General features: G+C 43.8%; 1 protein-coding gene across 1 annotated transcript; it reads right to left on the reverse strand.

Moving 5' to 3' along the window:
• Positions 1 to 932: 932 nt before the first annotated feature.
• LOC121594154 lies at positions 933 to 23,006 on the reverse strand. Its single transcript, XM_041917171.1, has 7 exons — positions 22,927 to 23,006; positions 3,735 to 3,971; positions 3,577 to 3,669; positions 2,320 to 2,544; positions 1,904 to 2,242; positions 1,488 to 1,802; positions 933 to 1,357 (listed from the first exon to the last, which is right to left on the reverse strand). Exons 4-7 carry the CDS (start codon positions 2,503 to 2,505, stop codon positions 1,241 to 1,243), a joined length of 957 nt encoding a protein of 318 aa, XP_041773105.1. The 5' UTR covers positions 2,506 to 2,544; positions 3,577 to 3,669; positions 3,735 to 3,971; positions 22,927 to 23,006; the 3' UTR covers positions 933 to 1,240.
• Positions 23,007 to 25,063: the final 2,057 nt, after the last annotated feature.

Below are 25,063 nucleotides of genomic sequence, written 5' to 3' on the forward strand. Positions count from 1 at the left end.
GGTGGGGCATGAGTCCGGCATCCTCATGACATGCCCCAGCCATCGTATCCTGCCAGCCTTAACCACCGTCAGAATGCTCGGTTCACCATAAAGCTAAGCAAGCATCCTTCTCCTCCACACTCTAACACGAACACACCGCCAAAGATGATCCAAATGATGCGTTGCTCAAACACGCCCAGAGCGTTTGCATCCTCCGCTCGGATGGTCCAGGACTCGCGTCCATACCGGGTGAATCAATGCGCAAAATATATCACATTTCGTGCGGGATCGAAGTCTTCTGGATCGCAGCAGTCGGATGCGTCTCCGGATTACGCTGCTGGTATCGGTGCCCGAAGAAAAGACCGTCCCAAGATAGTTAAAGATAGCTAGTTTTCTCAAAAAAAAGAAAGAAAATATAGCAAGATATAGCTAGTTTTCTCGAAAAAAAAAGAAAATATACGCCATATCCTTGTTTGTATTTATCATAAGTAGTAGTAGTAGTAGTAGCAGTAGTACAGGTTATGTAAAATTTATTCATTAATGCAGGCCTTATTTTTGTTGTTGATGGGTTGTAATGGTGAAACGCAATTTTGTAATATATATATAATATATATATATATATATATATATATATATATATATATATATATATATATTATATATATATATATATATATATATATATATATATATATATATATATATATATATATTATGGTGTGTGTGTGTGTGTGTGTGTGTGTGTGTGTGTGTGTGTGTGGTGTGTGTGTGTGTGTGTGTGGTGTGTGTGTGGTGTGTGTGTGGTGTGTGTGTGTGTGTGTGTGTGTGTGTGTGTGTGTTGTGTGTGTGTGTGTGTGTGTGTGTGTGTGTGTGTGTGAGTGTGTGTGTGTGTGTGTGTGTGAGTGTGTGTGTGTGAGTGTGTGTGTGTGTGTGTGTGTGTGTGTGTGTGTGTGTGTGTGTGTGTGTGTGTGTGTGTGTGGTGTGTGTGTGTGTGTGTGTGTGTGTGTGTGTGTATGTGTGTGTGTGTTACGAGCTATTGCTAATGCATTGTGTCTTGAGTTGGAACTAAAAGCGAAGAAAGAGGGAGAAAGCAAGAGAGAGAAAGATATCTAGCGACACAGTGAGACATATAGGAAAACACACGCGACCAGACCACAACGCGCACTAATTGCAACATCTTAAGGACCTCCAGCAGAAAACCAAGGATAAGAGTCGGTTGGAGTGTTTGAGGAACAAACAAAAGTAACCAGGGGGAAGGTAGTTAGCGTATCTTCTTGCTGATCTGCTCGATCAGGGTGTCGACCCGTTCGCTTTTGCCCTTGAAGTTCTTCGGATGGGGTCCAATCATCTGCACAAACTGTGGCACATCTGGGGAGACCTTTAAAAGAAAGCGAGAGAGAGTTAAAGAGAGGAAGATAGAGAGAGATAGAGAGATAGAGAGTGAGAGAAAGAGAGAAAGAGAGAAAGTGAGAGAATGTGGAGCCTAAGACACTACCAGACAGACTTACCTGCACAAATTTAGCGAGCGCTTTCATCGTGCGGAAGAGATGCTCCTCGGTTGGCGAGCTGTTGAAGAACTGCAGAAGCGCCATGGAAATCTCGACCGCGACGTCATCGAACACGACCGTTTTCACCTCCTTGCAGGCGATGTTGTGCACCAGCGCGGTCCCGATATCCTGCAACCGAGGGCAGGTGGCCAGCAGACAGTGGACCGCCACCTTGGTCGTCGCCCGGATGTTGGACGTGGTCAACCCATTGTAGCTCCACTCAGAGATGTACAGCAGCCACTCCGACGCGTTGTTATTCTCAAACAGGTTGCACATCTGTGGATAAGTGGGTGGGTGCATGTGGAAGTGAATTGATTACAATACACAAAAGCCTCTTGCTGTAGCACCTTTCTCCAAGGGCCCTCCGGACTACCTACAAATAATGCGATCGATTGCTGCTCCTCCGGCGGATGACGATCAATATCCTGCGCAAAGTTCATCAGCACGTGCTCTTTGCGGTCCTGGTGGAGCAGCAGAATGATGTCCTCCTTCAGCGCGCAATTCGCCAGCGCCCGCAGCAGATGCACACGCACATCGGTCGAGAAGCACTGCTGGTCCCGGAAGATGCGGCCGACAAACACCAGGAAGCAGTCGCCGAACGTCCAGGCGCCCTCTCCGAGCAGCAGGTACTGGTGTAGCTGATCGACCGCCTCCTGCTCGTCCTCCGACAGCTTCCCGTCGACAAAGTCAACCAGCCGCTCCAGCTCTAGTTTTGACTGTTGTGGCCAAAAGAGAATCCGACATTATTGTGACACGTTTGCCCCTGTGTGTATGTTTTGGAAAGCTGACTTACGTCGACATCGGTAAAGATGATCGGTGGCTCCCGGTTGCGCTTGCGCTCCTCCTCTGCCAAGCGTTCCGCTTCCTCCTCCTCGAGGACTTTCTGTGAGGGTAGCAGCGGGGCAGCGGCTGGAGCCGTACCGTTCGTGCCGGCGTTGCCATTTGTGCTGGCGTGCGCGTCCGCTTCCGTGTCAGACATACTTGTGTGATTGGGCGGGGGTTAGGGAAAGTTAGGGGACTGTAATGACAGATACACAAAAAGTCACACATAGTTGGGTATTGGATTTTCAGCAGTTTGATCGCGTTGCGCTGGTTTATTGAAGGATTTTATTTAAAGAAATGAATTATTTTCAATGAGCCAGGAAACTTGGCACTGAAACGCGCATAGTTTGTAATGAAATCCAAATGCTAAGGCTCTTTCACCACGTCATGACAAATCACAAACATACGACTCCCACGGAAGTAGTATATATATACACATGTGCCGTCAATAAAAGTTCCACATCTTCATCCCGCTCACTCCCCCCCCCCCATATTCGCTCACAAGATGGAGTAGGTGTTTGTGAGTGTGTGTTTGTGTGTGAAAGAGAGAGAGAGAGAGAGAGAGAGAGAGAGAGAGAGAGGAAGAGAGAGGGAGAGAGAGAGAGAGAGAGAGAGATAGATGGGGGGGATCCCTACATATGCTTTCTTGCGTCTCAGCTGCCGCCATATGCAGGACAGGAAGCACGACGGTTGATGACGGTTCGCTTCTCGCATTGGGTGCACGGGGCTGATGTTCGCCTATTTATAGCCCTCCGTTCAAATGCTCTGTCATGCACACAGGGCACGGTGTGTCTCCTGCACACTGGGGCCAAACACCACCATCACTACGAGAAAAGGGCACACCGCAAATGCACCGTGCGCACTTCCGCAATGCTTTTTCGCACGCACACGCACTCACACACGACATTTTGAAGAAAAATTCTTATCCCATCATCAAAATGTGCGTGGTGGTGCAGGAAGGAGTTGGTGGTAGTTCCCACCTAAACTGTTGATTCATGCGCGCCAGACTGAAACGGTTTACGAAGTTATCTCCTCTCCCTTATCATCTATTTATAGGACCGTGTGCGTGTCGAAAGGGATGGGAGCAGAAATTCACACGACATGTTGATTAGACATTTTCGTCTCCTGCTTTCCTCCCACACACAATTACACACACATACGTGGTTGAGGGGGGCCGGTGGATTGAATGTTGATTGCTGCTTGGTTCCAGGATGGATAAAACACTTACCTGGCTGTTTGTGGGGGTTCTGTCTGGTAGGATATCTCACCCAAGCTGCTGGTTGTGCAACTCAAAATGAACGCTGGAACGCTGGCACGAACGCTGCAAGAATGCCAAGTCAGCACTGGTGTAGAAAACTCGCCAGGGTTCAACTGTCACACACTTACCCAGATTACACAAATGGGCCGGGAGTAGACGGGGAAATGCGCGACGGAATGCTCACAATACCACCGTGTGTGCGTGTTTCAAATATCCGGCGACAGCACGATCCAACCAGTGCCGCTACTGTTCTGCTACTGAGCTGCGCCAAGAGCGCGCGCACTGGGCGATTTTCCCGTACAACGTATTTTTCCTCCTAATTTCGCGGGGACACAGAAAGAGAGACACTCCTGTAGCGCTCTCCCCTAAAATGCCCGAAAATTTAGAATTAAAATCAGTGCTCTCCAACCTTTTTAGGATCGCGTACCATTTGGCTTAGAAAATGCATACATTTGCCGCGGCCCACATCAATCGAGGGTATACATTTTGTCTATTAAATTCAATGAGTTTGATCAAAAATAGGTTTTAATTTGACAATTTTATGTTCTTGGCGAGAAAATATTAAAAGATATGTACAGTTAAAAAGCTTTTGTTAAACGAAGATGTTGTCACACATACGCGCGCTAATTCCTGCTCTGGAGAGCATGCTAATTCATCCGTACTTATATAGACTTCTAAGAAGCTACTTCGATGAGCGGCTACTCCTATATAAAACCTCTGAATGGCTAAAGACGATGAACATCGCAGCATGCGTTGCACAGGGATCTGTTCTTAGTCCCACCTTGTGGAACGTTATGTACAACGGGCTACTAAACCCTGAGCTCAGTGTTGCAAAATGCCATCAGCATCACGGGATATTCACCAACGAAAACAATGAACATATCCGTGGTAGCTTGATGCTCATTGCTGATACTCAATGAAAGAGCGTCATGCCATGCCGAACACGACTTGCGAGTGCTTGAGTCAACCGCGACACTCTGACTCTCTGAAAAGCTGATGTAGTATATCTACAATACAGAATTTATTATAATCCACACTATCAGCTATAGACACATTGTAACACACTTCGAAAAGCCAAATCACACTATTGCAACGCATTCATTATATTACATCAGCAAATCAATCCACACCATAGCAATATACCCAAACTATACTGTCCATAGAAAAAACCATAGAGACACATTTACCGAAAACAACCGAAACACACAGCATACAGGGTTTTAGAAGTCAGAATCGAATGTCAGCCAAACAATTTCAGAAGCACAAGATGCAGTTTAGCTGTCAAAAGTTGTTGTTTCACCGCACCGGTGCTATTGTCAATAGCGCAATTTGATTTAAAAATCGCTGAAGTTGTTTTTTTAGAGGCTTTTCGCATTTTGAGATTATATGATTAAGATAAGACGTTACGCTGCCCAAAAACATCGCCTTCCAACTTATTTCAAGAGTTTAGTTATGTCCCCCTTCCAAAGGTTAGGCTTCTAAACTCCAACGTTTCCACTAAGGGAAAACCCTTCTGGGTGTCTATGATCGCCTGGACGATCTAGTGCTGACAAGTCCGCTTCGAACAAAGTATTATTCTACCTCGATACATGTGAGCGAAACACTGACCTACCACGACGTTGATCGATGTACAGATTCAAACAGTTGGAGGACCAATCACCCAAATAGCCATAATTGCTTAAGCAGCTCATTTTGGCACGCTAAAGATCGCTGCTCTTATTCGCCTTTTGCAGTAGATAAACAGCATCAAAGTTCTATGTGGGTCTTTCAAACAGCGCCTAAGCAGCTTCCTTATGCCACGACGCCAGGGATTATTTTGTATTATTTTTGTGTTTTATTTTCAAGCAAGCGTCATTGATTAAATAAACAACAAGATTTGTTTCGTTTAAACACATATGTATATTTTTAAATCCTTTGTATTGATGAATTACACAAAATTTTAAACAATTTACTGATAATTCACAATCACTTCACTCAATATTCATTCTTCAATTAACGAATCTAACTTGTGCAGCAGCAATGAGATTATTGCCGGCGTCCGTCTTTGACACTTTGACAAGAGCCACCTTGAACCGATGTCATGCATTAAAAAGCTATAAAGTTCCACCAAGTTCAGTACCCTTTCTTAACAAGCCCTCAAGTTCCACCATGAACCCTACACATAGTGCTAATCAGCCGCAAAGTGCCAAAGAGTACCATGTGCCTGTTAAAAAGCTCCATAGTTCCGCAAGTACCGTCTATCTCTTAATCAGCCACAAAGTACGACATCGGAACGATTTTTCGTTAAACAGCCCTAAATCAGCTATAAAGTACAAGCTGGCTATTTGGGCACAATCTTGATGAAATTTTGTTTAGCACCCAGCTCATGATCACTCACTTGGTCACAACACATTCCTTCTGTGACAATCACGACTTTCTTTAAATATATTTGGCGTGTGAATATGAATAGTAGCATGCGATTTCCTAGTGACGACACGCGATTGGAAGCAAATGGTACGAGAATCAACTGTAACGCTGTAAACAAGTATTATACCAATCCAAATCTTTACAAATTCAATTTGTTTCAAACAAATTGGAGATGAAGTTGATGCAGTCAGCCGTTTTATCGTCAAAGTTGATCATTGGTCTGAATTGTATTGTAATTGTAATTGTAAATGAGGCCGAAACTCTAGCAATTTTTGCGTTACGTAATTGATGGATGATGGTCCAAGAAATGTCAAATTCATATAAAAAATATAAAAATCACTAGTTTTATGATTAATTCACCTTGAATCAATCGATTAATCGTTAGTAAAATGATATTTTAATCAATAAATATAGGTTTAACAACTGTTCATGAACAAAAATGAATTTCGGAAATACCACTAGACACTAGAGAGCTACACAAAAAATTTGCTCACTTGACTATCGCTGCAAATGTTCGCCGTACGTTTGAACAGCTGTCACATTTAAGCGCACGGTTAAGTTGCCCGCCGGTTCATGAACAAAAATGAATTTCGGAAATACCACTAGACACTAGAGAGCTACACAAAAAACTTGCTCACTTGACTATCGCTGCAAATGTTCGCCGTACGTTTGATCAGCTGTCACATTTATGCGCACGGTTAAGCCGCCCGCCGGTTAATCCGCCCGCCGATTAATCCGCCCCGGATAATCGACGTTCTACTGTATTTCTGCAATGAGACACGGAACGCCAGTTTGGGCGCATATCTTAAGGCAAAAGCAACACCAGAGTTCTGTTAATAGAGTCCACAGACGATTGGCTATACGTGTTACCAGTGCCTACAGGACGATTTAATATGACGCTGTCTGTGTGATCGCAAGTATGATGTCTGTATTAGTGATGAGTAAATTCAACAAAAATCCGGAATCGCTTCCGACTGACTCCGCCAAAATTGGAAGCGGTTCCGGAAGGTAGGTGCAAAACTCCGACCTCGGAGCCGTCTGGAGCTGTCGGAGTCGTCCGAAGCCGTCTGGAGCCGCTAGTCGGCAGGCGGAGCCGGTCGGAGCCGTCGGAGCCGTCGGAGCCGTCTGGAGCCGTCCAGAGCCGTCCGGAGCCGTCGGAGCCGTCGGAGCCGTCCGGAGCCGTCAGAGCCGTCGGAGCCGTCCGGAGCCGTTAGTCGGCAGCTGGAGCCGGTCGGAGCCGATGGAGCCGGTTGGAGCCGTTGGGGCCGTCGGAGCTGTCGAAGCCGACGGAGCCAGTTGGAGCCGTCAGAGTCGTTGTCATAGTCGGAAGTATTCTGAAGCGCTTTAATTTCCCGATATCAGCGATAATTTCATTTTAAAAAACAGCTCACGAGTAAAAAAAGAGTCTTCTTTATTGATTGATCTGGAGTTTTTTTTTGTATTTTTTCAACAATAAAGTCAAAAATAATTGTTTGCTTCGTATATATACATAGTGTTAATAATTATTAACAACCAATTCGCACAGAAGGTGTCTTTCCCTGTAATTGCCGACAGAGGGCCACGCGGTAAATGCTTAGTGTGGACAACGTCCAACAATAATATAACAATAACAATATTAACAATAATTTACTGCGGGCGAAAGAAAGAGTGCTGTTGATAACGTCTCAACACATAGGGAAAAAATGAATCAAACTAGGAGGTCAAGAAGCAATAGAACTAAGACGGGAGTTGGGTTTGATAAAATACGAAGCAACGAGGCAGACGAGTGTAAAGGCCTTATAAGACGAAGAAAAATACTGTCATTCGATTTTGTAATCTATTCTTCAAACAGGGTTTGACAGATAGATGCCAGTCGGAAAATCGGAATTCGACATGCTCTATTCCGATTTGCTCAAGAGTAGATTTTTGCTGTCAATGTCGATAGAGCGTATTGAATTTCTTGATAATGATGAATAAAAACAACAAAAATGAGAAACAACGAATGATTCTTTCGGATAAAGCCAGGAAAATCAATAAATTAAATAATAAATTTGAAAGGTGACAGAACAATTCTCTTGCCTTATTACACGCACGAGAGGTATTTTTGTGCCATAGTCTTAGTTTGACAGATAAATTCCTATCGAGAAATGACAGTATTTTCCTCCGTCTAATAAGGCCTTAATTATGGCAGTTTTGCACGGTTGTTTACATCGACTAACGTGTATTGTATAGGCCGCCTTGGTTTTTACCGAATAACATGATGGCACATAGGCAAGACAAAGAATATAACTATCAATCATCCGTCCATCTTTTATGAAAATAAAGATCAATAATAGTTTGTTTCATATTTTTTCCCCTATGTATCCGAAGCAAACAATTATTTTTAACTTTATTTTTGAAAAAAAAAATACAAAAAAAACTTCAGAGCAATCAATGAAGAAGACTCTTTTTTTACTCGTGAGCTGTTTTTTAAAATGAAATTATCGCTGATATCGGGAAATTAAAGCGCTTCAGAATACTTCCGACTATTACAACGACTCCGACGGCTCCAATTGGCTCCGTCGGCTCCAACAACTACGACGGCTCCGACCGGCTCCGGACGGCTCCAACCGGCTCCGTCGGCTCCAACTACTACGACGGCTCCGACCGGCTCCAGCTGCCGACTAACGGCTCCGGACGGCTCCGACGGCTCTAACGGCTCCGGACGGCTCCGACGGCTCCGACGGCTCTGGACAGCTCCGACAGCTCCAACGCCTCCTACGGCTCCGACGGCTCCAGATGCCGACTAGCGGCTCCGACGGCTCCGAACGGCTCCGACGGCTCCATCTGCCGACCAGCGGCTCAGACGGCTCAGACGGCTCCGGACGGCTCTGGACGGCTCCGACGGCTCCGGACGACTCCGAATGGCTCCTACGGTTCCGGACGGCTCCGACGGCTCCGGGTGGAATCGACGGTTTGAATTATTCGGAATCGGAGCCGGAGTAGCAATACTCGGAAGCGATTCCGAACCGTGGGTGCGATTCCGGTTACCCATCACTAGTCTGTATGTCTGACTCTGGCTGAAGACTCATAACCCAACATCCACCCATCAAGCAAGGAGAGCGGTGCTGCAGAGCTCTCTAAGGAGATGGCAGGCTGCCTGAAAAAAAAAAAAACTCGACAAAGGGCGTTGGAACCGTCTCTGTGATAAGGTCCATGTCTGTGCTCCATCGGATGCGATTTTATCGGAAGGCCTGTCAAAATTTTATATGGGATTTGACAGATAACGTCGGACGTGCGATTTCGTCGTACGACGGAATCAAAAAATTTTGATTTCGTCGGACGCCGCATCCGATTTTATCTGTCAAACTAAATGTGTGGTGTTTAGTAGGAACAATCTCAACTTAATTTTTCATAATCGTTATATTATTAAAATCATCCAAATAATCGCAATATTATACGAAAAAGCGTTTGACAGCACGGTTAAGTTGCCCGCCGGTTCATGAACAAAAATGAATTTCGGAAATACCACTAGACACTAGAGAGCTACACAAAAAACTTGCTCACTTGACTATCGCTGCAAATGTTCGCCGTACGTTTGATCAGCTGTCACATTTATGCGCACGGTTAAGCCGCCCGCCGGTTAATCCGCCCGCCGATTAATCCGCCCCCGGATAATCGACGTTCTACTGTATTTCTGCAATGAGACACGGAACGCCAGTTTGGGCGCATATCTTAAGGCAAAAGCAACACCAGAGTTCTGTTAATAGAGTCCACAGACGATTGGCTATACGTGTTACCAGTGCCTACAGGACGATTTAATATGACGCTGTCTGTGTGATCGCAAGTATGATGTCTGTATTAGTGATGAGTAAATTCAACAAAAATCCGGAATCGCTTCCGACTGACTCCGCCAAAATTGGAAGCGGTTCCGGAAGGTAGGTGCAAAACTCCGACCTCGGAGCCGTCTGGAGCTGTCGGAGTCGTCCGAAGCCGTCTGGAGCCGCTAGTCGGCAGGCGGAGCCGGTCGGAGCCGTCGGAGCCGTCGGAGCCGTCTGGAGCCGTCCAGAGCCGTCCGGAGCCGTCGGAGCCGTCGGAGCCGTCCGGAGCCGTCAGAGCCGTCGGAGCCGTCCGGAGCCGTTAGTCGGCAGCTGGAGCCGGTCGGAGCCGATGGAGCCGGTTGGAGCCGTTGGGGCCGTCGGAGCTGTCGAAGCCGACGGAGCCAGTTGGAGCCGTCAGAGTCGTTGTCATAGTCGGAAGTATTCTGAAGCGCTTTAATTTCCCGATATCAGCGATAATTTCATTTTAAAAAACAGCTCACGAGTAAAAAAAGAGTCTTCTTTATTGATTGATCTGGAGTTTTTTTTTGTATTTTTTCAACAATAAAGTCAAAAATAATTGTTTGCTTCGTATATATACATAGTGTTAATAATTATTAACAACCAATTCGCACAGAAGGTGTCTTTCCCTGTAATTGCCGACAGAGGGCCACGCGGTAAATGCTTAGTGTGGACAACGTCCAACAATAATATAACAATAACAATATTAACAATAATTTACTGCGGGCGAAAGAAAGAGTGCTGTTGATAACGTCTCAACACATAGGGAAAAAATGAATCAAACTAGGAGGTCAAGAAGCAATAGAACTAAGACGGGAGTTGGGTTGATAAAATACGAAGCAACGAGGCAGACGAGTGTAAAGGCCTATAAGACGAAGAAAAATACTGTCATTCGATTTTGTAATCTATTCTTCAAACAGGGTTGACAGATAGATGCCAGTCGGAAAATCGGAATTCGACATGCTCTATTCCGATTTGCTCAAGAGTAGATTTTTGCTGTCAATGTCGATAGAGCGTATTGAATTTCTTGATAATGATGAATAAAAACAACAAAAATGAGAAACAACGAATGATTCTTTCGGATAAAGCCAGGAAAATCAATAAATTAAATAATAAATTTGAAAGGTGACAGAACAATTCTCTTGCCTTATTACACGCACGAGAGGTATTTTTGTGCCATAGTCTTAGTTTGACAGATAAATTCCTATCGAGAAATGACAGTATTTTCCTCCGTCTAATAAGGCCTTAATTATGGCAGTTTTGCACGGTTGTTTACATCGACTAACGTGTATTGTATAGGCCGCCTTGGTTTTTACCGAATAACATGATGGCACATAGGCAAGACAAAGAATATAACTATCAATCATCCGTCCATCTTTTATGAAAATAAAGATCAATAATAGTTTGTTTCATATTTTTTCCCCCTATGTATCCGAAGCAAACAATTATTTTTAACTTTATTTTTGAAAAAAAAAAATACAAAAAAAACTTCAGAGCAATCAATGAAGAAGACTCTTTTTTTACTCGTGAGCTGTTTTTTAAAATGAAATTATCGCTGATATCGGGAAATTAAAGCGCTTCAGAATACTTCCGACTATTACAACGACTCCGACGGCTCCAATTGGCTCCGTCGGCTCCAACAACTACGACGGCTCCGACCGGCTCCGGACGGCTCCAACCGGCTCCGTCGGCTCCAACTACTACGACGGCTCCGACCGGCTCCAGCTGCCGACTAACGGCTCCGGACGGCTCCGACGGCTCTAACGGCTCCGGACGGCTCCGACGGCTCCGACGGCTCTGGACAGCTCCGACAGCTCCAACGCCTCCTACGGCTCCGACGGCTCCAGATGCCGACTAGCGGCTCCGACGGCTCCGAACGGCTCCGACGGCTCCATCTGCCGACCAGCGGCTCAGACGGCTCAGACGGCTCCGGACGGCTCTGGACGGCTCCGACGGCTCCGGACGACTCCGAATGGCTCCTACGGCTCCGGACGGCTCCGACGGCTCCGGGTGGAATCGACGGTTTGAATTATTCGGAATCGGAGCCGGAGTAGCAATACTCGGAAGCGATTCCGAACCGTGGGTGCGATTCCGGTTACCCATCACTAGTCTGTATGTCTGACTCTGGCTGAAGACTCATAACCCAACATCCACCCATCAAGCAAGGAGAGCGGTGCTGCAGAGCTCTCTAAGGAGATGGCAGGCTGCCTGAAAAAAAAAAAACTCGACAAAGGGCGTTGGAACCGTCTCTGTGATAAGGTCCATGTCTGTGCTCCATCGGATGCGATTTTATCGGAAGGCCTGTCAAAATTTTATATGGGATTTGACAGATAACGTCGGACGTGCGATTTCGTCGTACGACGGAATCAAAAAATTTTGATTTCGTCGGACGCCGCATCCGATTTTATCTGTCAAACTAAATGTGTGGTGTTTAGTAGGAACAATCTCAACTTAATTTTTCATAATCGTTATATTATTAAAATCATCCAAATAATCGCAATATTATACGAAAAAGCGTTTGACAGCACGTGCGATAAAATCCCATGCGATGGAGCACAGACACGGGCCTAAACCGTCATGTGCCTAGACGTTGTCTGCGTCGACACGTGAGGTCCAAAACAGCCGAAGTCATAAAAAATCATGAAAAAAGTCTGCGCCTTTGCGTTCTGGCGTCTATCCGATGTTTACCGAGCTGAACCGAATACCCAACCAGCAAAATCGAAGCTTTTGGACAATTTTCCTGTGTGCCAAAGCGAGAGAGCATGTCTTTTCTCTCTAAATTTTGGGCTTCACAACTACCCAAGCGATTCAAAACGCTGCGAAGTAGTAAGAAAAATATAATATGAAGTAGCCTTCTACTTCCCGTTCTACTTTGGTTGCTTAGAGTCAGAAAAATGTAGTACATGTGAGTTCCAGGAAAGAGCAAAAAAATTAGTTCTCGAGAGTTTACAACACACACACGCGACGACTCACTCACGCTTACGTTCTCTGTTCTACGAAAGCTTTCTACTTTTGATCCGTTAGGTAGTGGTGGGTCAAGTAGCACTGTGCCACCACGCACACACAGCACAGTAAAATGTGCGAGCACAATTGCACATTTTATAAAATTGTGTTGCCACACTTCGCAAAATTTTTGGGCTCCGCGCAATTTTTGTTTTCCGCACAATTTTTGTGCTCCGCACGATTTGTTCGTGTGCTCCACACAGAGTTATTGTGTGCGCACAATTACACCGCGCTCTGACACCAATCGAACAAGACCACATTTGTTTGGAATTTGATCAGTTCTAGACGATGTTTGTCTTATTTGTTCGAGATGTCTGACGGGAAATCCTCACGTTTGTTCGACTCTGATTTGCAGGTTACAGGGTTTCCCACGATTTATTGGTCGGTTCCCATCAATTTTTGGTGGGTTCCCATATTTTGTTGATGCGTTCCCACGATTTTTGGTCGTTTCCCAGAATTTTTTGGTCCAATTGTATTGATATCCAATCGGAAAATACCAATAAATTATGGGAACGAACCAAAAATCTATGGGATACGACCAAAAAATCGTGGGAACGTACCAAAAAATCATGGGAACTGACCAATAAATCGTGGGAAACCCTGTATACCAACAGCACACGAAGCGTAAACTCAAAAAGTTCACGCTTGATTTGTATGGGAGAGCATAAACTTCCCGTTAAAAGATTATAGAGTAGTATGGCTTAAATCCAGTTTACGCCATAGTTTACGCCTCGTGTGACGTCCGTATGATGTCTGGCTCGATTGAAGCGAGAGCGCTGTGTAACTGTGTGCGCACAATAGCTGTGCGGAGCACAATAGCTGTGCTGAGCACAATAACTGAGCAGAGCACAAAAAGTGTGCAAAGCACACTAAGGTCCGTGTCTGTGCTCCATCGCATGCGATTTTATCGCACGTGCTGTCAAACGCTTTTTCGTATAATATTGCGATTATTTGGATGATTTTAATAATATAACGATTATGAAAAATTAAGTTGAGATTGTTCCTACAAAACACCACACATTTAGTTTGACGATAAAATCGGATGCGGCGTCCGACGAAATCAAAATTTTTTGATTCCGTCGTACGACGAAATCGCACGTCCGACGTTATCTGTCAAATCCCATATAAAATTTTGACAGGCCTTCCGATAAAATCGCATCCGATGGAGCACAGACACGGGCCTAACTGTGCGATAACACAGTAAGGCTGCGCTCTGGCACCAATCGAACACGACATCCGACACGAACAAACCCATATAATTATATGGAGGTGCACTGTCAGACACAAACAAACAAACAAGACAAACATGTAAAATCCCATACATTTTTCATGTTCGATGTCGTATTCGATTGGTGCTAGAGCGTCGGGTAACACGCGGTAACACAGTAACTGTCCGATAACACAGTAACCGTGCGGACGCACAGTAGCTATGTGAGCGCACAAAAACTGTGCGGGAACACAGCTACTGTGTGACCACTCATTTAGGCCCGTGGCAGCGCTCATCCGATGCGATTTTATCGGACGAAATTTATATGGGATTTGACAGATAACGTCGGACGTGTGATTTCGTCGTACGACGGAATCAAAAAATTTTGATTCCGTCGGATCGTCGCATCCGATTTTATCTGTCAATGTAATCATGCAGGTTATGTAGGAACAATATGAAATTATTTTTTATAATGGTTAAACCATTCAAATTTTCGCAATATGAGCCGAAATAGCGTTTGACAGAAGCGTCCGATAAAATCGCATCGGATAAGCGTTGCCACCGCCCTTAGTGTGGTACCACGCACACACAGCACAGTAGACTGTGTGTGGTACCACAGCTACCACAGTGAAAAGTGCTACTTGACCCATCGCTATTCACAACACCGCTCGTGTAGCCTGACAAGAAATGATGGACGAAAAACGGGAGAAAAGGTAACCAATATCCTTCGAACGACACACACACATGTATTTGCATGCGGATTCCGCTTGATCGGGACTATCCATCTCTCTCGATCTGCCATGATTTTTCTGTGATAGCATATTGGGTAGTTGTGTTCGTTAAATATGTGTGCGTATCAGGCAGCAGCATTTGTACTGTTTACCCAACCAACAATTGCCGAAGGCGCCCAGTGTGAAAACATTTCGTATAAGATTTCCTAAAGTTTTTACACTAGCTGCAGCTAAAGTAAAAACTTTCAGCACGGCACAAACCACTCTTCACGCACACATTTAAATGCTTTGCATTGCTGGTCCTGCTCACGCATACAAATGTATTTATTCATCCCCTTCGGATTGCTGATGACTACTACAAGTGACGCTTTTTATTTTTGCTTTATGCACACTTTCGCATGCTATTTATTGGACTTACTCTTTCCACATGCGTTTTGGCACACTACACTGCACACGGCTGGATGCTTGACCCCTTCCAACTGTTGCGGTAACTTTCCGTTACCCTGTCTCTCGTTCTTCCTTGCACCCACCGCGCTAAGATATCTTTGACTGGTGCTACGCGTGTTCAGCCGTATCCTTGGCGTCCTTGAAGTGCGCTCTTGCACAAAAGAGCTGTGATTAAATCTGGTAATGAAAATCGACCATTAATTAATCCATGTCTTTTATTTAAAAAAAACTAAATAATATGTTGCATATAGGATTATAGAAACGCTTACCTTAATATTGTAGCATATCTGCTATACAGATCTTATTATAAACCACACTATCAGCTATAGACTCATTGTAACACACTTCGGAAAGCCAAACCACACTATTGCAACACATTCATTACAACACACTCAGCAAATCAGATCATACCATAACAAGACAACCGGAAGAGTTCAGGCCACACCGTTCATATAAAAAATAATTGTGACACACTTATCAGAACCAACCGAAACGTACAACATAAGCAGGAACAGTTTATGCATTTTAACCCAAAGCAGGAACAGTATATGCATTAAACTCAAAACAGGAACTTAGTGACAAGAACCATCGTTCTTGTCAACAAAAGACAAACGTAACTAGCTGAGTGAAAACAATAACTTTCCAACATAAAACCCGGAACCAAATGTACGACGAAACCCATAACTTAATTTCAGTATAAATAAAACCTATTCCAATCACGGCTGATCAGATTCGTTCGGACTGCCAAGAGAGGACGTTACACTCCCTAAAAATCTTCGAGTTTCCACTAAGGAAAACCCCTTCGGGGTTTCCATGATCGCCTGGATGATCAAATTCCGGGTTCAATCAGACCGCTTTCAACAGATCACTCCACCTCGTCTTTTGTCAGTAAAAACTGACCCCCCCCCCCACAAACATAGTACTCGACGGCCCCCCACGTACGTTCGATCACATTACAATATATTAAAACTGGACACCGTTCTTAAGCAATACGGCCTTTTTGGACCGTTACTCCTGAATAAAAAAAAAACTGGACACCGTTTTCCCCCGATCATTTTGCGGGATGTTGGCAAGGTCAGCAGATAAGCGTCGATTATGCGCGTGCACATGTAATTTTTTTGACGATAAACGTTGGTTGAATGTACCCATGGAAGAACGCACGATAACAAGAAACTTATCTTATAAATTTACAAGGATAAATCATTCCATATTTAAAGAACAAGGAACACGGCACAAAACGTAGACGAGAAACGTACGGGCACAAGAAATCACTCATCGCTCCAGCATATCCTTCTACAGCAAATGTTCGAACTGAGGATGCCTAACACCCGGATGAGCGTGATAGCAGAAAAATCATGGCAGATCGAGAGAGATGTATAGACCCGATCAAGCGGAAATGCATGTATGTGTGTGTCGTTCGAAGGATTTCAGTTTCCTTTTCTCCCGTTTTTCGTAAATCATTTCATGCTAGGCTACACGAGCTACACGAGGAAATTAAATTCAACACCTGTGCAGTTTATAAAACATTTTACTATAATGAATTAAATACATATCTTCTGATTCTCCGCTGCATATTATTTTTCCACCTTGAACAAAGCGGGAAATCACAAGGAAATGCATTTAATTCATTATCGTAACATGTTTTATGAACTGCACAGGTAGGGATTTTAATTTCTATTCTTTTTATGTATGATAAGCCATATTCTAATTAATATTTAATCTAATATAGCAGACAAACTTTCACGTTCAATTTCTCTCGAGCTGTAGCTCGGCCTTTACTCGTGACATTTTTATCACCGTGAAAATGTTCAACAACAACAAAACAATACCAAGAAGAAGAAAGGTAAGAGGAAAGAAAATATAACCGAATATCGAGTTCAAAACATCCGTCCAGCAAACAACAAAGCAGCGAAGCATCTTGCCCGCGCGAACAACATAACACTCGTGGTCTCGCTTTTGCAGTCATTTGAAGCACTTCGACCATCCTTCCCCCCTCGGCCGATTATACTCATCCATCTCGGGCGCGCACAAAGTCGGTGAACTAATTTTCCAACGCTAAAAATAACCATAACGGCTAAAACCCACAACAAAAAACACTTAAATTGGAAAACAGCACACCGACGTTCCACAATAACAACCGTCAAGTGTATTTAATGACAAGTTCAAATAATGGCTGCAAAGAGTGAGGATGGAAAAATGATGTTCGCGCGTTGATAAAATATTGATATTTGATGGCAAAAATAAGTTTGAAGCAACAAAATTGCTTAATTAAGAAATTGTTCATATCTTTTTTTATGATTTTATATGACTTTGGCCTCACGTGTGGACGCTCCTATTGAGTCACTAAAGAGGACAAGTGTTCAGGTTTTTTTCCAATTCGATTCCTCGATTCAGTTCACATACAATCACCATCCAAACTCAGACGGACGTTCTTTATATAATTCCAAGACGATGGAATAATGGGGAGAGCGGGAGGAAATATGAAATACAAAGCATTACCAACAATACAAATATCAATAAGAAATGGTCGGTACTGAGTGTACAGCATTTCTCTGTATGTAAAACATATCCTTCAACATAACGTACGTAATAGTTTTGTGTATATGTGTTTATGTAAAAAGATTTCACAAGAAGTAATGTGTATGTGTATTTATTTAGATGTTGGTGTTATGTAAACATTTATCTAGCTTACACACACATTCTCGCATACGCAGACACTCACACCCTAGACTATGTACCGTGTGAATGTAGTTTCGGGATTTGAAATTCTTAAACTTCCTTGTGTGTACAAAATAGTGTTGTTGTTACTTTTTTGTTGGCTAAATTCCCTCTCTCCCTCTCTCCCTCTCTCTCTATCTCCCTCTCTCCCTCTCTCTCTCTCTCACTTTCTCTCTCTCTCTCTCTCTATTTACTGTTCTCATATCTCAAACTAATGCTAGGAGGAAAGAAATTTTCGTCTAATGAAGAGGTGATCGCTGAAACTGAGGCCTATTTTGAGGCAAAGAACACGTACTAGAAAAATGGTATCGAAAAGATGGAAAATCACGATTATTGATGTATCGCTCTTGAAGGCATATATGTTAAATACTGCTACTGTTAAATACTGTTCAATAATGCTAGGAGGCAAGAAATTTTCGTCTAATGAAGAGATGATCGCTGAAACTGAGGCCTAATTTGAGGCAAAGAACACGTACTAGAAAAATGGTATCGAAAAGTTGGAAAATCGCGATTATTGATGTATCGCTCTTGAAGGGATATATGTTAAATATAAAAATAATTTAACCACAAAATTGTGTTTCACTATAATAGGCCAAATAATGCTGGCCCAAATATAGCCCAAATATAATAGCCTACCTGTTATTTCTCCTTTTTCTTCGTTCGTTTTCGCAAGTTCTATGTATCCTTTGGCTTTTTGCAGGCGAATGAGGCCAATCGGCTCAAAGTCTCTATAAAAAAAAATAGGCGCAGTGTAAATCGATACACGGCTGATTGATAAGAAGACAGATATTGAAAGGCACTGAAAGGCGCAACAAACTACCCCTCACCCGTTACAATAAGGACGAGTCAAAAATTGGCGAGCTGAACACTTCCCAAATAGCCAGCTCGTTCTTTATAGCTGATTTAGGGCTGTTTAACGAAAAATCGTTCCGATGTCGTACTTTGTGGCTGATTAAGAGATAGACGGTACTTTGCGGAACTATGGAGCTTTTTAACAGGCACATGGTACTTTTTGGAACTTTGCGGCTGATTAGCACTGTGTGTAGGGTTCATGGTGGAACTTGAAGGCTTTGTAGGGAACTATGTTAAGAAACTGCTCGACAGCAAGATTAGGGAACTGCTCGATAGCAGCATTAGGAAACTGCTCGATAGCAGCATTATAATATAATCGCCCAACTCGTGGGCGTAAACAAGGCGCATAAGATACTTGTCCTTATGCGCCTCGATGTGACAATAGCGAATAAACGCTCTCTTATATCCTGAACCTCAACCGAGTAAGACGCCTTTCTAAAGCTCATCCGAAGCCCCTGTGCTAGTGTTAGGGAACCGTATAATTTCCCTAAAGTGGTGCCCCGACGTGATAGTGAAATCCAAAAGCTCAGGCTAAACATCCGTCCCGCGAAGCGACCGTGTTTTTTTTGCGCCTGTGACACGAGATGAATCCCGAAGCAGCGTTCCCTACCGCGCCGAGCGCGGTTCCCTGCACTTCCCATGCAGGTGTCAAGACGGAGACGGAGGAAAGGCACGTGATATCAAAAATCACTATCCCCGATTTCGACGCGGACGATGTCGATACCTGGTTCCTCTGTCTGGAAGCAGCATTTAGCGTAAACGACGTAAAATCGGACAGGCAAAAGTTCAACACCATCATCGTGGCGCTTGGTAACCGTGCCAAATATGTTTATGCGGCCATCGCTAAGTGCAACAAAAGCGAGATCACCGATCGTTACCAGACGCTGAAAAACGCCGTACTGGCGTATTTCCAGCCATCGGAAAACCAACGCTTAAACAGCCTCCTATCTGGCATTTCCTTGGGCGACCGGAAGCCTAGCATGCTGCTGTCCGAGATGCGAAAGTTAGGCGGAGAAGAATGTCCAGAAAGTGTGTTGCTCAACTTATGGCTCCGCGCACTGCCAAGCACCGTGCGGTCCATCATCACTGCCATACCCAACGCAAAGCTCGACGATCAGGCGAACGTGGCCGACAAAATCATGGAGATGCCACGTAGCGACATTGCTGCAGTACAACGAGATGAAATCCGTACGCAGCATACAACTCACACAACGCCCGATTACATTGCATCACTGGAATACCGAATCGAGGAACTTTCTCAACGGATGGACGAAATACTATCAGTGGACCGACGCCCATCGCAGCACAAGTCACGCCCCGCTACACATCAAGGTCAAGGGACCGAAGGAGTTCATCGCGCGGTTATCGACAGCCGTTCTCATCCCACAGCCGTAGATGGATATGCTGGTACCACCTTCAGCATGGAGCGAAAGCGGAAAAATGCGAGAAAGAGAAGGAAGGCGACAGCAGCAGCCCATGCATTTTTTTCGAGGAAGGTATGCCGGTATACTCTAGGAACAAACCGTAAGTAGTTCCAACCGCAAACGCGTATCATTTTCTTTCGAATCCGATCATTATAACCCCACAAAAGAACCACTCCGAACTAATCTGCGCAACACATTTATTATTAAGAACCAGGATCACACTAACCATACTTCCGGTAACACTCCGAACCACATCCCCGGTAACACTCCGAACCCCACTTCCGGTAACACTCTAAAACACACCGCTACACAAGTGTCTATACACATTCGTAGAGTTCACATAGTAGATAATAGCTCGGGCAAGCTACCTGATAGATTCCGGTGCCGATATTTCGGTCATTCCCCCTACCGCGCGTGAACAAACCAAAACTTCTAAACGAACACTATTCGCCGCGAACAATACATCCATAGCCACCTACGGCACTAAGCGTATGACCGTTGACCTCGGATTAGCACGGCAGTTCACATGGGATTTTGTCATAGCGGATGTAGGAAGCCCAATTATTGGCGCAGACTTTCTTGCTCATTTCGATTTGCTTGTTGACGTGAAAAGAAAAAGATTGGTAGATAATAAGACAAACAGTGAAATATGCAACATAAATGCAGTAGATATACCCACCATAAAAGCTTTCTCGACCGAAAATCCCTTTGTGACAATATTAGAAGAGTTTCGCGATATAACGAAGCTGAACACACTAAAAAAACCTTGTCACCAAGTTGAACACCAAATATTAACAACAGGTCCGCCAATTTTTAATCTCCCGCGTAGATTGCCGTTAGATAAAATGAAAGAGGCAAAAACTGAATTTCAGTTCCTCGTCAAGCAGGGTATTTGTAGACCGTCAAAGAGCAACTGGGCAAGCCCATTATGGTCAAAAAATCAGATGGCTCGTGGAGACCGTGTGGAGACTACCGAAGCCTTAACGCCGTTACCATTCCCGATCGCTACCCAGTCCCGAACATTCAGGACGTGAGTAACATTCTCAGTAAAGCTCACATTTTCACATGTATTGATCTCCAAAGAGCGTATCACCAGATACCGGTAGCGAGAGAGGATATACCAAAAACTGCTATAACCACTCCGTTCGGCCTATATGAATTTATGTTCATGACGTTTGGCTTAAGGAACGCTGGGCAAACTTTACAACGGCATTTACATGCAATTTTTGGCGACCTAGATTTCGTTTTCCCTTATATAGACGATATATGTATTGCTTCCCCAAATGCCGAAAAACATAAAGAGCATATTAGAACCGTTTTTAAGCGATTACGCGACAACGGGCTAGCGATCAACGCCGACAAGTGTCAGATTGGTCAATCAAGCGTAAACTTTTTAGGGCACACCATAACCGCCAAAGGCATAAACCCCAAAAAAGATAAAGTACAAGCAATAATAGACTTTCCTAAGCCGGTGATGGCTAAACAGCTTAAAAGATTCCTCGGGGCAATCAATTTTTACCGTCGATTCATGCCACACGCCGCTCACACGCAAAATATTTTACAAAAAATGATCAAGGGAAATAAGCGCAATGACACTACCACACTAATCTGGAACGAAGAGACAAATGCCGCATTTTCCAAATGCAAGGAAGACTTGGCAAATGCCGCTACTCTCGCGCACCCTTCACCACATGCCAGACTCGCTCTTAACGTAGACGCTTCAAATCACGCGATCGGTGGTGTCCTCCAACAGATCGACAAAAACGGTCCACAACCCTTAGCTTTTTTTTCTAAATGCCTATCACCTTGTTTGCAAAAGGCAAGCACGTACGACCGAGAGTTATATGCCATTTACGAATCAGTGCGATACTTTGAAGACTTACTTGAAGCACGAGAATTTTGCGTATACACGGATCACAAGCCATTAATAACTGCCTTCCAACAACGCCCAGAAAGAGCTAATCCAACGCAACAACGCAGACTCTGCTTCATCAGCGAATACACGACAGACATCCGTCACGTTTCCGGCGAAAAAAACATAATCGCGGATATGTTAAGCAGAGTTAACGCTATTAACACTGATACTATAGACTACGAACACATGGCAAAGCTCCAACGCAGTGATACCGAAACAATGCAATATTTAAAAAATGCACCTGCAAACACAACACTAACACTGAAAGAGTTCAACATGCCCGGAACAAAAACGGCAATTTTCTGCGACACATCTACCGCAAAAATAAGGCCATTCGTTCCTTTGCCGCTCAGAAGACGAATTATAGAAAAACTACATAATATATCGCACCCGGGAATAAAAGCAACAACACAAATGATCTCCGAAAGATTCGTTTGGCCTTCCATGCGCAAAGATTGCAAACATTTCGTCACACACTGTTTAGCAAGCCAAAAAACTAAAATCATACGTCACAATCACACTCCGATAAATCATATAAACGTACCAGATCACAGATTTTATCACGTCCATATCGACTTAACAGGCCCATTACCACCATCAGAAGGGAATCTTTATTGTCTAACAATGATAGACAAATTCACTCGTTGGCCCGAAGCAATTCCACTTCCTAACATGACTGCAGAAACCGTAACAAAAGCATTTGTAAATCATTGGGTATCGAGATTCGGAGTGCCAGCGAAAGTTACAACAGATCAAGGCAGACAATTCGAGTCGGAGCTTTTTAAACAAATATTTGTAACACTGGGCATAGATCACTTACGAACACACCTTATCATCCGCAAGCTAATGGTCAGATCGAACGAGTACACCGACAGTTAAAATCCGCAATAATGTGCCACGACCGTACACGATGGACTGAGGTATTACCAATCGTATTATTGGGTCTACGGTCAACAATAAAAAAAGATATCGGCGCAACTGTAGCAGAGCTTACGTACGGACAACGCTTCGTTTACCGGAGAGTTTTTTAATACTAGTAAATCTCACGTAAACGCGACTCCGGAATACGAAAAAAATAATGAGCCATGTAAAAGCAACACAAACTCAGCACCACAACAAATCCCAACCATACGTTCAAACAGAGTTGCAATCGTGCACGCATGTGTGGCTTCGTATTGATGCCGTTAGACCGACACTAACACCTCCGTACGACGGACCCTTTAGGATCATTAGTAAAAAAGAGAAAACGTTCGTCATATACGTTAGAGGTCGAAACGTCGATGTATCGATAGATCGTGTAAAGGCAGCACACATAGACACACAGGAACAACCAATCGCTCAAGAAGATCCTCTCTCGGAAACAAACACGACAGGGCATGATAAAAAAACGTACACTACACGATTCGGCCGTTCGATCACAATACCGCAGCGCTATTAATTTTTAAAGGGGGAAGTGATGTAGGGAACTATGTAAGAAACTGCTCGACAGCAAGATTAGGGAACTGCTCGATAGCAGCATTAGGAAACTGCTCGATAGCAGCGATAGCATAACTTGTCCTTATGCGCCTCGATGTGACAATAGCGAATAAACGCTCTCTTATATCCTGAACCTCAACCGAGTAAGACGCCTTTCTAAAGCTCATCCGAAGCCCCTGTGCTAGTGTTAGGGAACCGTATAATTTCCCTAAAGTTTGTTAAGAAAGGGTGCTGAACTTGGTGGAACTTTATAGCTTTTTAATGCATGTCATCGGTACGAGATGGCCCTTGTCAAAGTGTCAAAGACGGACGCCGGCAATAATCTCATTGCTGCTGCACAAGTTAGATTCGTTAATTGAAGAATGAATATTGAGTGAAGTGATTGTGAATTATCAGTAAATTGTGTAAAATTTTGTGTAATTCATCAATACAAAGGATTTAAAAATATACATGTGGGTTTAAACGAAAAAAATATGTTGTTTATTTCATCGATGACGCTTGCTTGAAAATAAAACACAAAGAAAAATAATCCCTGGCGTCGTGGCATAAGGAAGCTGCTTAGGCGCTGTTTGAAAGACCCACATAGAACTTTGATGCTGTTTATCTACTGCAAAAGGCGAATTAGAGCAGCGATCTTTAGCGTGCCAAAATGAGCTGCTTAAGCAATTCTGGCTATTTGGGTTTTGAGAAACATTGCATGGATATTGCGATAAATGTATGATTTCGCGATGGAATTAACTCCCCTTTCTACACACTCGTTCATACACAAGTTCAATAATGAGCCGCACGTGTGCGTGCGCTAAAATATTTAAATGAAAACCAATCACATTTAAGCACTATCAGAATATTGTTTGAGGGAGAGGGGGACAGAATAGAAAACAAAAAGAATCTCACTATAGCACATTTGTAGTTGACTGCCCTCTACCACCTCCGCCGTGTCATTAAACTATTTGCGAACATGTATAATGTGTATTTGTGTATATGTTCAATTTCATTCTCTCTTGGTGTTGTTAAAATATTTGCATAACGTGTCCAATCAATTCTTGTACAGTGGAACACCACATAATGAGTTTAATCCGTTCCAATGACTCACTCGTTATGCGAGAGGCTCTTTTTCATATAACTTGTATGAAAAGAGAAATAATTGGTCCCAGGTCAAGAAAAGTGCGGGTATATAGGGACTATATGCATCACAACCATACGGAACGCCTCCATGTGGCAACAGTAATCCATTGATTAATTATTACCATCGAAATTTTCGCCTTTATGAGCGAGTAGATCAAGAATGCATGCAAGAACACACTCATCATAACACCTCACACTTGTGAAACACACGCTTCTTAGGGAGATATACTACACACTAAAATCCACGTCCTGACCACTTCCACGGCTGAACCCGAAGAGAGCCTCCAATATTGTCAAATAAGAAGGAAAGAAATGGAGCAATTAAACTGAAGACACTACTTAAACTGAAGACACTT

Source organism: Anopheles merus, chromosome X (assembly GCF_017562075.2).
Source record: "Anopheles merus strain MAF chromosome X, AmerM5.1, whole genome shotgun sequence".
Taxonomy (NCBI): Eukaryota; Metazoa; Arthropoda; class Insecta; order Diptera; family Culicidae; genus Anopheles; species Anopheles merus.